Genomic DNA, 15,000 nt, shown 5'->3' on the forward strand with positions numbered 1-15,000 from the left:
ACTCACTGTAAAAATGTGCTAGTTTTAATTGATCACGTTTTTTCCCTCCAAATTTTTATACAATGGCCTTTATGCAACATGAAACATTCAGTTGAACGCCCTTGCTCAGACAACTTCCATCATGCCAGAATCATGATGCACTGCTTACAATGCAGCTATCTAACTGAGGCGATTGAAATGGCCACTGAAAAGGGAAAGCAAACTGCTGCCCATAAATTTGGAGTGAGTGAATCCATGATCATTAATTTGTTGACTTATAAACAACTGCAGCTTATAAGTGAATAAATTCCCAAATAAAAAATAAATTAGGGGATGTGGCTTATACAATGATGCGCTCAATAACCTGTTTAGGGAAATCTTCAATGAAATGGATTATTTTGAATGAATTCACAACCTTTGAGAAGCATCCACTCTTTGCTTCTGTGTGTGTGTGTGTGTGTGTGTGTGTGTGTGTGTGTTTCTCTGTTCTTTTCTTGCTGTTTTCTCTGTACATCTGTATCTGTATGTATGCAGGAATGTATGTATACATGAACATCAATTGGCTTGTCTTATGTTTGCGGGCATGCATGTACATACATGCACAATGTATTAGGGATGTGTGAGCTTGCTCAAGTATGTATTTTTGTACATTTGTACTTTCAAAGTATGAACATGCGTAAAGTGTAATAATTATCTGTCATTAAAAAACAACAACAACAAAAACACACCTCCAAAACAAAGAAAGAGAGAGAGAGCAGAGGAAGCGGACGACTCACCTTTTGTCTGACAGGTCTGTTTTGTTCCCAACCAACATGATTATCACATCACTGCCACGCTCTGTCCGCACGTCGTCGATCCACTTGGAGGTCTGGTGAAAGGAATTGGCATCTGCAAAAAAAAAACCCAAACAACAACACTCAACACACGAAAACAACACAGTAACTACAACAGCAGCAGCAGCCCCCCCACCCCCCACCACCTCCCTCCTCAAACAAAGACCAACTAGACACTTGGTCTTCCAAAAACTCACTGACCAGTTTCCACCAAACATGTATTTGTCCCATAAAGATGTTTTGATTAAATGTTGGTTACTCTGACAAACTTCTGCATGTCTGAATCACAAATTCCAACTGGTATTGGGGGGATGGGGGGGCTTATAAGCATGCTTTACACTTATACTATAGGGATTTTTTCATAACACACACTTTACTCACAGTCAGTCCAAACCTTCGTTGTTTTCACCTGTCTTCTTCTTCTTCTTTGTTCGTGGGCTGCAACTCCCACGTTCACTCGTATGCACACGAGTGGGCTTTTATGTGTATGACCGTTTTTACCCCGCCATGTAGGCAGCCATACTCCGTTTTCGGGGGTGTGCATGCTGGATATGTTATTGTTTCCATAACCCACCGAACGCTGACATGGATTACAGCATCTTTAATGTGCGTATTTGATCTACTGCTTGCATATACACACGAAGGGGGTTCAGGCACTAGCAGGTCTGCACATATGTTGACCTGGGTGATCGTAAAAATCTCCACCCTTCACCCACCAGGCGCCGTCACCGTGATTCGAACCTGGGACCATCAGATTGACAGTCCAATGCTTTAACCACTCGGCTATTGCGCCCGTCGTTTTCACCTGTCAATTTTCCTGTTACTTTCTCTGTTTCCCATCCCCCTCCCACCCCCAATGTACACACACACACACACACTTTTTTATTTTATTTTATTTTTTTTTCATAAAGAAAGAAACAGAACAGCTCACATACACAACACACCAACTTCAACTAAGTTCAAGCATTTAATTTATGCAGACCTCCACTTACTTGTGATATCATAGACGACCACAGCGACGGAGGAATCTCGTATGTAGCTGGGAATGAGGCTGCGGAAACGTTCCTGTCCCGCTGTGTCCCATAACTGCAGCCGAATCTGTCAACAGAAACAGTCAATGTGTCCCATAACTGCAGCTGAATCTGTCAACAGAAACCGTCAATGTGTCCCACAACTGCAGCCAAATCTGTCAACAGAAACAAAGTCAATGTGTCCCATAACTGTAGCCGAATCTGTCAACAGAAACAAAGTGTATGTGTCCCACAACTGTAGCCGAATCTGTCAACAGAAACAAAATGTGTCCCACAACTGCAACCGAATATGTCAAAAAAGAGTAAATGTGTCCCATAACTGTAGCCGAATCTGTCAACAGAAACAAAGTGTATGTGTCCCACAACTGTAGCCGAATCTGTCAACAGAAACAAAATGTGTCCCACAACTGCAACCGAATATGTCAACAAAGAGTCAATGTGTCCCATAAATGCAGCCAAATCTGTCAACAGAAACAGTTAATGTGTCCCATAACTGCAGCTGAATCTGTCAACAGAAACAAAGTCAATGTGTCCCATAACTGCAGCCAAATCTGTCAACAGAAACAGTCAATGTGTCTAATAACTGCAGCTGAATCTGTCAACAGAAACAAAGTGTATGTGTCCCACAACTGCAACTGAATATATATATGTCAACAAAGAGTCAATGTGTCCCATAACTGCAGCCGAATATGTCAACAGAAACAAAGTCAATGTGTCCCATAACTGCAGCCGAATCTGTCAACAAAGAGTCAATGTGTCCCATAATTGCAGCCAAATCTGTCAACAGAAACAGTTAATGTGTCCCATAACTGCAGCTGAATCTGTCAACAGAAACAGTCAATGTGTCTAATAACTGCAGCTGAATCTGTCAACAGAAACAAAGTGTATGTGTCCCACAACTGCAACTGAATATGTCAACAAAGAGTCAATGTGTCCCATAACTGCAGCCGAATATGTCAACAGAAACAAAGTCAATGTGTCCCATAGCTGCAGCCGAATATGTCAACAGAAACAAAGTCAATGTGTCCCATAGCTGCAGCCGAATATGTCAACAGAAACAAAGTCAATGTGTCCCATGACTGCAGCCGAATATGTCAACAGAAACAGTCAATATGTCTAATAACTGCAGCTGAATCTGTCAACAGAAACAAAGTGTATGTGTCCCACAACTGTAGCCGAATCTGTCAACAGAAACAAAATGTGTCCCACAACTGCAACCGAATATGTCAACAAAGAGTCAATGTGTCCCATAACTGCAGCCAAATCTGTCAACAGAAACAGTCAATGTGTCTAATAACTGCAGCTGAATCTGTCAACAGAAACAAAGTGTATGTGTCCCACAACTGCAACTGAATATGTCAACAAAGAGTCAATGTGTCCCATAACTGCAGCCGAATATGTCAACAGAAACAAAGTCAATGTGTCCCATAACTGCAGCCGAATCTGTCAACAGACATAAAGTCACAAACCAAATCTGAATGATCACTGGATGGTTTCAAAACCACAAAATGAAAAATATAAGAGTGAATCTCACACAAAAAAAAGAACACGAAGGGGGTGATCTTGGATTCTAGTGCACCAGACGCTAATGGGAGCCCTGGATAGCGTATGTATGACGTTTCAACTATTAATTTTTTTTAACAATCATTCAGCAAATGCTGCATTGTTTCTAAAATTGTGCTCTATTCTAGTAGATGCCAAAGGATAACTTTACAACTTACCGTTCTGTCTTCAAGATACATGGTTTTGGAGAGGAAATCAATCCCAATGGTTGCCTGGAGAAAAAAAAACGTAGATAAATATACAGATCTATACACACATTAAGAAAAACAATATATGCTCAAAGATGAAATAGACTTTGTAAACATGTGCACATAAAGCTATTAGTTACAGGTATTTCTAAATTATGCACACATACTATATATCTGTACTACATTGAAACAGATTCAATGGGAACATATCATCTAGCGCACAATCAAAAGATGAACATTACTTTCCACAGACAAACAAAAGGGCACTCGGGAGAAAAATCTCGTTTCAATTATGTAGATCAGAATCAGTCTCTGTTCTTTGAGATGGTCAAAATGAAGAACAATCACACTGATAATTTTGAACATTCACATGTATACTAACTTTCATTTTAAACAACACAGCTCTCAGTTTAATCATTCTTAATGTGTAATAATTGAAAATGAGTGAAATGGGGGAGCAGACAGGGAGTTATAAGCTGTGTAAGCACACACTCATGTACACTCGCATGTACTCATGGGCACACAAATGATTAGGAAGAAAAGACAAGGGGGCCAGTGCAGATTAAAAAAAAAAAGAAAAAAAGTCATACACACACCCACAGTGAATGACACACACTGATGATACTCACCTGATAAGTGTTGTCAAAGCTGTCGTACATGAATCGAGTAATGAGTGAGGTCTTTCCAACTGAAAAATAAACAAAGATAAAAAATCATGTTATGTTGTGTATTCCATCAATTCATGATGATTATTATAATAATATAATATATTTTGTAAGTGGTTTTAGGACAAACATTACTTTTTCCACTTTTATTGGTTTTAAGTACATACTGTTCCAAATTTCCAAATGATGTCTTACTTTGCATATATATGCACTTACACTTACAGTATATATTTATTAAAAAACAAAAAAAGGGGTTGGAGGATAGGGAGCAGAATTACTCTGAAATGGAAATGGGTCGAAACATTAAGCTGATATTGTACAGCTAAAGAACCATGAACGATAAAAAACCCAACATCTGAATCAGATCATGTGGTGTGATATCATAAATATGTATCCATTGAACTAGTTAAAAGCACTGTGCTTTTCTTTTGTTTCTCTGTGTATCATGTTATCAATGTTTCTCACTTTCTGGCATAATGTATAATTAAAAGCACAGCTAATGGACCTATGTCACAAAATAAAGGGATACTCTTTCCAAAGACTATTAATATCATTATAATTTATAGTTTATGACTTTATCAAAACACTTACAAGAGTGGATTTTACAGCAAAATTTTGCCAGGGACAAGTCTGGTTGCCATGGGTTGTTTCATGTGTGCTAAGTGCATGCTACAAACCACACCTCATTTTAACTTTATCATCTCATCTGAATGACTAGCATTCAGACCAGCACTCAAGGTCTTGTGGAGGGTAGGAAAAATTCTGTCAAGTGTGCTATACAATCCCGTATGCTCAGATTCCCTCTCACTTCCAAAGCAGACAAGTTACTACTACAGCAGTACTAGGCCACCGATCCACTTTGTGTCAAACGACTGCAGTCAGTCCTCATCCTCATCAATCTCATCCTTCAGTTCTCTTCCTGGTAGTGAAACAAAGCTGCGAGTGAACGTGCTGGTGGGCTTGGCCATGCCTTGCCCACCATCCATCATGGCAGGATGGAGGTAGAACTTGACAAGGTGACTGTGATAGTAAGAGGAAGGACTAAAACTAAAAGAATCTTGGTAAAAGTTGACTTACAATGGGATAAACTGTGACTGTGATAGCAGCCTTCCTCCACAATAACTTCCTTCACACAGACATTTTTGCTTTGAATGCAGTTTGATTTATATGTTGTTTGTTTGTTTGTTTGTTTTTTGGGTTTTGTCTTTGTGTTTTGGTTCAGGCCAAAATTGGTAGGAAATTACAAAATGGGAGAGGAGTACAGCACTGTTGCTACAATGCACTTTTATCTTTAAAAAAAAACAACAAACAAAAACAACAAAAATAACCACAAAAAACAAAAAAACCAACAACACCACCAAATTATCATGACTATAACAGATAAAGAGACAGTTTCCATAAACTTTCCTGTTGTTGGACCAGTTCTTTTCAATTATGTAAAAACAAGAGTCAAGACAATACATAAATTCATATATTTATATATTCAAAGTATTTCAGAAACAATGAAAGAATAGCTGATGATAACACTTGAAAGGATAAGGCTCTCTACAAGTTGTATGCCAGTTATCTCTAGGTCAATAGATGTGGATTGCTTGACAGGAAGAGAGTCAAAAACTCAATTCATTTAAAATGTGTGAAAAACTATAATAAACAGGGTTCGGATTTAACCCTTTTTTTTTAAAGTACCAGTCAGGCCCTCTGGACAAAAAATTTGAGTGCCCTATTGTGGTTTAGGTGCCAGCATAATAAGATGTAAAATGTGCCAAGGAAAGTCTTTCTGCCAGGCTTCAATGTACATGCGCTGGCAATTTGATTCATACTCCTGCTGTTTATTCTTTTTATCATCCTGAGCTTTCATCTCTGTCTTGGGAGTCAGTCTTTTAAAACTGAAGATGGGAAACATCATTCATCCCTAACACGCCATGAACATCGACATCCAATCGCACACACACAAAGATACAGACAACATTTTACATTTCCATCGACCACATTTGAGCTTGCTTTCTTGGTGTGTCTTTTTTAATTAATTTTCTTTCGCCTCTATCAAGTTTTGAGTGCCAACTGGGCACCCTCGACAGAAAATTTGGGTGCCCGAGCAACTTTTTGTAGCATTGGCGCCCTGAACAACCGCTAAATTCGAACCCTGATATTAGTGATAAACCTCCCTAAGTTCCAGGTGGTGTTCAAATTTAAGACATTCAATTGATTAATCAGTTGATAACTGGTAACACTAACACAGTCAAAGTACGAACGATTCAAAGACTTCACTAAAATTAACAAAAACACACAAAAATGGATGGGAAGTATTCTAATTATAAAACTGAGGCAGAGAGAGGAATATTTAACTACCACCCAGCAGTGAAGTGGTTAGTAAGTTACTCTGAAGCAAAAGAAAAGACACTCCAAGTCCAAACAAGACTGATTAATACTTCCCATAAATCTGCTTGTATATGGTAACAATGAACTCAGTTATAAATTAAAGATAAACCCAGATAGAATGAACTCAGTTGTGCGCCTTTGTCTCACCCAGTCACTAAAACTGATAACAGTACTTCTACTTGTTTAAACTTTAATTGTTTAAGGTGCATAATTTAGTTTATGAAGTTTAAAGAAACAATGTAATTATATACTAACAGTATCAAAAACTCATGCAGCTAAGTTAGTAAATTATAACAACAGATCACTGAACAGACCATACAATATAATGAAAACATAAATTAATAGTAATACATAATTGTAATGTAATTTGTTACTCTCTGCACCTTTAAACAAAATCAGAAACCATGTATATTACATTTAAAAAAACAAAAACATTTACTACTCTTTGGCCAAGCAGAGCAAACCAATAGGCCTAGTTTGCATCAGTTTGACATGGTACAGTATATGACACCAAAACATTTACTACTCTTTTTTGTTTGTTTACCTCGTATTTAGAGTGTGTCATAAAATGATAATATAATGTCAACAATGACATATCAGTATCAACTAATGATTTATTATAACACATCTGAAATTTGAATAACCTTTTGGAAGTTCACTTGGACTCTTGAGATACTGCAGGGTTACTGACAGGCACTCAAAACATAATTATTGTCTCTAATTTCAGCAAATACATATACAGATAGATCTATCTTACTGTTCCTACATTGTACAGGGAGTCATTCACAGTCACAATATGCCTAACTTGAGAACATTCTGGCAGACAATACAGGTTCTGTCATCACCGTCTACCTGGTTATCGATCACCATTTTATACAAAATATAATGTCTGGGCTAACAGTGTAACAGTAAGCATAGGACTCAAAATAAATCATCCCATGTCACTTGTCAGTGGGAGGGGCAAGTGCCCAGTCATGGCTGGTAATGCTCACATGCCTTATTATCAGAATAAGTACTCATTAGCAAATCATTTCAACTTTGCCTTTTTCTAATCATTTCTTGCTCGTAATATAAACAAATCGCAATAAATGATCTACTGTTAGGCCAACCAAAAATGGTGTTTTTTGACGCAGCAAAGACTGGTGATTCATTCAGACAGTTGCAGACTGGGTTCACTGACACAAGTCAAGTGAACATCCCAGACTCGCCACAAAGCAGATTTCTCTGGCCCATTCAACCAAATAACGATTTATGGACAGTAAATTTCCATCTTCAATACAAAAGACTTGCAATTCAAGAAACAGGAAACAAATCCTCGAACAAAAATTGAGAAAGATCTCGGAACCCAAAATCCTACACATAGAAATGAAATGACGTGACATACCACTTTTGGGTACTTACCACTCTGTTCACCAAGGAAAACAAGCTTGAACTTCCTCAATGGATTCCCAAATTCACCTGAAGATGTCATTTTGTGTTTTTAGTTATTCGCTGCTTTGAGAATGGCTTACTCCGAAGGTCTAGTAATCCAGAAGATTCACGATTTTGTGTGTCAAATGCCTAATGAGGTTTCTGGATAAATAGTCGCCACGTTCGGACCCTCGTTTTGACTCGGCATGCGCACTTCGCCGGAAATGCCATGTTTTGATTGTGTCAAGCACATCGAAAGTTGCACGCGCTACGGCAGAAGTGTTGGTGGACTCGCAAAAGCTGCAGAATGGTAAATCACCGATGAATGGTTAACCCTCAGAACTATGTATTAGACTTTTTTCGCAATTTGATCCCATTCTTCTTTATTTATCTATTTCATTTTGTTAATGGCCATCGACAGACGTCTTGTGTCAGCGCCATCCTTAGCTCCATCAACCGGTACCCTCTACAAGTCAGACGGAGAAAATATCGCCTGGGGATGTTTTACAAGTTCCGCCATGGTCTCATCTCCATCAGCTCAGTCTACCAGCCAACACCGTCAGACAGCAGGCTGAGCTCCAGGAAAAACAACACCTGCAACTACGACATACCAGCCTGCAGGACGCAGTACAGACATACGTCTTTCTCACCCCGTACCATCACGGATTGGAATACACTGCCCCAGGAGGTTGTCACAGGCGAGTCGCTGGACTGCTTCAAGTCTAGACTCGCCTCCTGCCAGTGACACAACAGGGTAGACTAACCCCCCTGTCCCCACTACCCTCCAATACCTCTGTTTAGGTACCCCCCCCCCCCCCCACTCCCCGCCCCCCATGCCCCCAGTGGACTGCGCCACATCACCCCTATCAGAACATCCCTCGGTAGCCTAGCAAAATTGCACCCAACAGCAACCTCCCACAACACAATAATTTTCATGAGCATACTGATGTTGGTCGTTAAGTGGAAGTGATTCACTGATTGTGCTTTATGTGTTCAATATGTACTCGATCTAAAAGACAAAATTATGTGCATTTACAGACAATAAAGTTGAATCTTAACCTGATCTGATCATATCTTTTTTTTCTCCCTCAACTCTGAAAAGTCATTGGGGCGCCTTTGGGTCAGAAAAAACTGTTCACCTGCAGAATCCTCCAGGTCTGCTGGCTTTGTATCCTAGCCTGGGTCTCTGCAAATGGTTTTCCTGTACAATCTGCAATGCTGTCAGTCCAACACAGGCTTCCCAACTTTTATGACCCCCTCACATGTGTCAACACACACACACACACATACACAAACACACACACACACACACACACACACACACACACACTATTTAGCACAGAAATCGAAAAGGGGTAGTATTGGGCCAGGGGAGTATAAGTATGGGGGAGAACCAAGCTGCCCCTGTTACTGATACGTTGTGATCACTTGAGTGGGGATTTTCAATTGCATCTCCTTGTACTGTGTTTATGCTGGAAAAGATATGTTATTAGAGCTTTTTTTTAAAAGCTGGGGCTGTTTCTAAATGACCCATATCAGACTTACAATGTAGAGAATTCCATACTTTAGAGCACCGTAATTTTTTTTTTTTTTTAATTTAAGTTTTTATCATGGGGTGAGACAGAATATGAGAGTCTATGGAGCAGCACAGTTGCCTGAGTGGTCATAGATGTAGGCAGAGGATGAACCATAGAAAGAGTTGTGACTGGCCGTGGGGTAGGGGGGGTGGGGGGGATGCTTACTCAGTCTGGCTCCTCGACTAAGACATTATTGTCATCAGTAGGGGGCTTAGTAGGTGATGTCTTAAGTATGTTAAATCAGAACAGGCACTACTGAACACCACCAAAGCAACTTGGCAGCAGTGCAGGGTCTCCTCTGGTGCACGGACTCCTGGTGATATAACATTGATGGACTGTGGACTGCCAATGCTGGGACTTTGACAGACAAGCCTGGGTGTGGCTGTGTATGTAAGATTCAGAATGAGCAGTGTGGGAGTACTGCCATTGAAATGGTGCAGATGATGTGGCAAAAAAAAAAAAAAAAAAAAAAGAAGAAGAAGAAAAAAAGTTGTCACTGTCACAAAGTCACTCATGGTTTTGCTTGTATGAAAATTGTTAAAAACATTTTCATTTCTGTTACCAGGCGTCAGCTTCCACAGGCTTCCCCAGAGTGAATTTAGCAAAAGCATACGAGTACTCAGAGAGTTTACACAGTGCGGTCAGTGCCAATGATGTGGACACTTTGCGGCAGGTCTTAGCACTAGGGGCTAATCCTGATGAGACCTATGGGGATCAGTACAACTCCAATTCCAAGTCGATCCTGCACATAGCGTGTGGCAAAGGATTCACTGACTGTGTCAGGTACGTTAATAGCACTTAAATCATCCTGGATTAGACAACCTGTGCCCTGAATTCTTGTGATGGTTACTAGGTACTTTGCATTGAGGTGAACAACTAACCACCTCTTATATCATCCTGGATTACAGTTACCTGTGCACTGATTTCTTGTGATGATAGCAAAATACTTTCCACTAAGGTTAACAACTAACCATCTCGTAAAACAGCTAACAACCTCTTAACTCATCCAAGATTGCAGTTACCTGTTCACTGATTTCTTACATTGATAACAAGGTACTTGGCACTCAGGTCAACAATTTACCACCTCTTAAATCATCCTGGATCACAATTACCTGTGCCTTGATTTCTTGCGATGATAACCAGGTACTTCGCACTGAGGTGAACAACTAACCACCTCTTAAATAGTCCTGGATCACAGTTACCTGTGCCTTTTTTTTCTTGCAATGATAACAAGGTACTTTGCACTAGCTTACTACTTAGGTAAGCAACTAACCACCTCTTAAGCTAAATCATCCTGGATCACAATTACCTGTGCACTGATTTACAGCAAACCACTTCATAAATCGTCCTGGATTACAATTACTTGTGCACTGATTTACAACTACCTACCTCATAAATCTTCCTGGATTATGATTATCTGTTCATTGATTTACAACTGCCTACCTCAGAAATCGTCCTGGATCACAATTACCTGTGCACTGATTTACAACAAGCCACTTCATAAATCGTCCTGGATTACAATTGTCTGTGCACTGAGGTGAACAATTAACTACCTCATAAATTGTCCTAGATTACAATTTCCTGTGCTCTGATTTCTTGCGATGATTACCAGGTACTTTGCACATGAGGTGAACAATTAACCACCTCTCTTAAGACAAGTTATCACCTCTTAAATGAACCTGGATTTTGATTACCTGTGTAGTAATTTCTTGCATTGATAACCAGATACTTTGCACTGAGGTAAACAACTAACCACCTCTTAAAACAACTAACCACCTCTTAAATCATCCTGGATTTACAATTACCTTTGCACTGATTTCTTTCCAAACAACTTACCACCTCTTAACGAGCCGCCGTGGCAAAGTGGTTAGCGTCAAGGACACGGCTCGGAGGATGCGGGTTTGAATCCCAGCGGAGGTGGGTTTTTTGGCCCGTGGCCGGCTCCTACCCAGAGTTGAGTGTACTGTAGGCTTAAATGGGGAGACTGGGACCACACAGTCGAGTGTCATCCACTTCAAGGATGCGTCTTTGAGTGTGTTGCTCTAATTACCTGACCAACACTACAAGTGTCTGTATCTCTTGGGCCTGGTTGATGCCGGGATATCATTATGACAGGAAGCGTAGATTACAGCCTTGTCACGCAGTCCCAAACCAAAATGGACCTCTGTAGCAACATCGTGATCCTCATCATCCTTCATCATCATCAATAAACAAAACAGTCTCAAAGTCTGGTGGCCTTTCATGCCCTGCTCTCATGGTGACCTCAGTTTCGATACCCCTCCACTTCTGTGCTTGGGTTGAGTCCTGTTAGTGTCTTCAGTGTTGGCAGATTCATGGGGGGCTGTTGTTTGAGGGAACCTCACTCAGTCTGGCTCCGCAACTAAGGCATTATTGTTGTTAGTAGGGGGCTTATTAGATGGTGTCCTAAGTACGTTGAATCAGAACGGGTACCACTGAACACCACTGAAGTGACTCAGCAGCAGTGCAGGGTCTCCTCTGGTGTGTGGCCTTCTGGCGACCTAACATCGATGGTTCCTTGCGGACTGCCGACGCTGGAACTGTGATGGACAAACCCGAGTGTGGCCCTGTATGGGGAAAATCTAAATGAGCAGCGTGGGATTAATGCCACTGAAACGGTGCAGATGATGGGGCAGCAAAAAAACAACAACAAACAACAAAAAACAAAAAAACACCTCGTAAACAACTAACCACCTCTTAAAATCGTCCTTGGTTACAGTTACCTGTCCACTGATATTTTGCGATGATAACCAGGTACTTTGCACTGAGGTCAACTACTAACCACCTCTCAAAACAACTAACCACCTCTTTAATCATCCTGGATCACACAATTACCTGAGCAATGATTTCTTGCATTGATAACTCAGGTGCTTTGCACTGAGATAAACAACTATGTATGATAGTCAGTCATGTTCGACTATGACTGTCAGAACAGCAGAGGAGGTAACTGCTGTCCCGACTATCTCAGCTAGAATTTGATTATAGTGGAGAGTGTCTTGCCCAAGTTACACCCCCACTCTCTTGGCCAAGAGGGTTTTAGGACAGTCAGTGTTGGAATGGTTTCCAAAGGCCAACTAGCCCCCCCCCCCCCCCCTTCCCCAAGGCTGCAGCACTAAGAGCGAGTGCAAATTTTCCATCTGGTTTGAGTCCTAGTCCTTTACAAAAGACTAAGCAACTAACCACTTCTTCAATCATCCTGGATTGAGACTACGTATGTAATGATTCTTCTTCTTCTTCTGCATTCGTGGGCTTCAACACCCACGTTCACTCGTATACGCGAGTGGGCTTTTTACGTGTATGACCGTTTTTACCCCGCCATGTAGGCAGCCATACTCCGCTTTTGAGGGTGTGCATGCTGGGTATGTTCTTGTTTCTATAACCCACCGAACGCTGACATGGATTACAGGATTTTTAACGTGCGTATTTGATCTTATGCTTGCGTATACACACGAAGGGGGTTCAGGCACTGGCAGGTCTGCACATATGTTGACCTGAGAGATCATAAAAATCTCCACCCTTTACCCACCAGGCGCCGTCACTGTGATTCGAACCCGGGACCCTCAGATCGAAAGTCCAACGCTTTAACCATTTGGCTATGGCGCCCGTCTACGTATGTAATGATTTCTTTCCTGTGCAGAGTTCTCCTGGAGGCGGGCGCCATGGTGGAGATTCGGGACAAGTGGGGTCAGATGCCCCTCCACTACTGTCTGTGTTCGGAGTTCCTGGACACGGCGGAGGTTCTGCTGCAGCACGTGGGGGAGAGGGTGCGGGAGGTGGTGGGCATCAAGCAGGGCTGTCACAACCGGAGCTGTCTGTTCATGGTGGCGCTGCAAGGCTGCAAGGAGGGGGTGAGGCTGCTGCTGCAATACGGCGCCAACGTCAACGACGTGGACTCCAGCGGGAACACACCGCTCATGGCCTGCCTCTTCTCCACCAGTGTGTGTCTGTTTTTGTTTTATTTTTTTGACAGGGCGCAATAGCCGAAGAAATCATTACATACGTAGACAGGCGCAGTAGCCGAATGGTTAAAGCGTTGGACTTTCAATCTGAGGGTCCCGGGTTCGAATCTCAGTGATGGCGCCTGGTGGGTTAAAGGGTGGAGATTTTTCCGATCTCCCAGGTCAACATATGTGCAGACCTGCCAGTGCCTGAACCCCCTTCGTGTGTATACACAAGCAAAAGATCAAATACGCACGTAAAGATCCTGTAATCCATGTCAGCGTTCGGTGGGTTATGGAAACAAGTACATACCCAGCATGCACACCCCCGAAAGCGGAGTATGGCTGCCTACATGGTGGGGTAAAAACGGTCATACACGTAAAAGCCCACTCGTGTATATACGAGTGAACGTGGGAGTTGCAGCCCACGAACAAAGAAGAAGAAGTTTTATTTTTTTTAATGTGTGTTTGTGTGTGAGAGAGAGGAAGAAAGAATGTGATGTTTCTTGAATTTTTTGTTTATATGGTTTATTGTTTTTGTCTGCAATATGGCGCCATCGTCAAAGTCAACGTCGTGGACTACAGCGGGAACACGCTGCTAATGGCATGTCTTGCCTCCGCCAGTATGTCCGTTGATTTTTTTGCGTCTACATGACACGCACAAAGGCACGCACGTGATCATACTGTTCACTGTTCGCTGGTTTTCCATTTTTTTTATAAGAGAGAGAGAGAGAGTGATATGTCTGATTTGTGTGTGTATGTGTGTGTGTGTGTAAGAGAGAGAGAGAATGTGACATATCTTTTTTTTTTATGTGTGTGAGAGAGAGAATGTGATGTGTCTTCTGAATTTCATTATTTTGTGTGTGTGTGTGTGTGAGAGAGAGAGAGTGAATGTGACATGTCTTTTGAAGTTTTTGTCTTATTATTTGATTTTTGTGTATGTGTATGTGAATGGCATGTCTTTTAAAAATTTCTTTTAGTACTTATTTGTGTGTGTGTGTGAGAGAGAGAGAATGTTAGGTGTCTTTTGAATTCTTTTGTTATGTTATTTAGTGTGTGTTTGTATATGTGAATGAGAGGGAGACTGGAGTACAATACAATACAATACAAAGCAAGACAGCACAATACAACACAGGTACAATGCAGTATGACACAGTACAACACGATACAATACAATACAGTGCAATACAATACGATACAATACAGTACAGGACCGTACAGTAGAATACAATACAATACAACACAGTACAGCATGGTACGAACCACGATACAGTACAATGTGTGCAGAGTGCTCCACACACAAGATGGGTGCTGTGATGGCATTAGTGGAGGCAGGGGCTGACCTGGAGGTGAAGAACAACAGAGGGATGACAGCCTTGCAGGTAGTGTTTCTTAGTCCCCCTCCCCCCTTCCTCCCCT

The 15,000-nt window shown here is 41.4% G+C and overlaps 2 protein-coding genes across 3 annotated transcripts in view; one reads left to right on the forward strand and one right to left on the reverse strand.

Moving 5' to 3' along the window:
* Nucleotides 1-8,243, reverse strand: part of LOC143275642 (ras-related protein Rab6) — a 34,126-nt gene extending 25,883 nt beyond the window's left edge. For both annotated transcript variants that reach the window (XM_076579894.1, XM_076579893.1), the window contains exons 1-5: nt 8,040-8,243; nt 4,224-4,282; nt 3,565-3,618; nt 1,805-1,910; nt 756-867 (exon numbers count right to left, since the gene is read on the reverse strand). In XM_076579894.1, coding sequence (XP_076436009.1) covers nt 756-867; nt 1,805-1,910; nt 3,565-3,618; nt 4,224-4,282; nt 8,040-8,109 — 401 coding nt within the window. In that variant the 5' untranslated portion in view covers nt 8,110-8,243. The remainder of the gene's footprint in view (nt 1-755; nt 868-1,804; nt 1,911-3,564; nt 3,619-4,223; nt 4,283-8,039) is intronic.
* A 27-nt stretch (nt 8,244-8,270) lies between these two features.
* Nucleotides 8,271-15,000, forward strand: part of LOC143275603 (ankyrin repeat and SOCS box protein 16-like) — a 16,278-nt gene continuing 9,548 nt past the window's right edge. Inside the window, exons 1-4 of the mRNA XM_076579829.1 lie at nt 8,271-8,358; nt 10,191-10,408; nt 13,281-13,579; nt 14,869-14,963. Of these exons, the coding sequence (XP_076435944.1) occupies nt 8,356-8,358; nt 10,191-10,408; nt 13,281-13,579; nt 14,869-14,963 (615 nt within the window). The 5' untranslated portion in view covers nt 8,271-8,355. The remainder of the gene's footprint in view (nt 8,359-10,190; nt 10,409-13,280; nt 13,580-14,868; nt 14,964-15,000) is intronic.

The sequence above is a fragment of the Babylonia areolata genome, chromosome 30, assembly GCF_041734735.1.
Source record: "Babylonia areolata isolate BAREFJ2019XMU chromosome 30, ASM4173473v1, whole genome shotgun sequence".
NCBI lineage: Eukaryota > Metazoa > Mollusca > Gastropoda > Neogastropoda > Buccinidae > Babylonia > Babylonia areolata.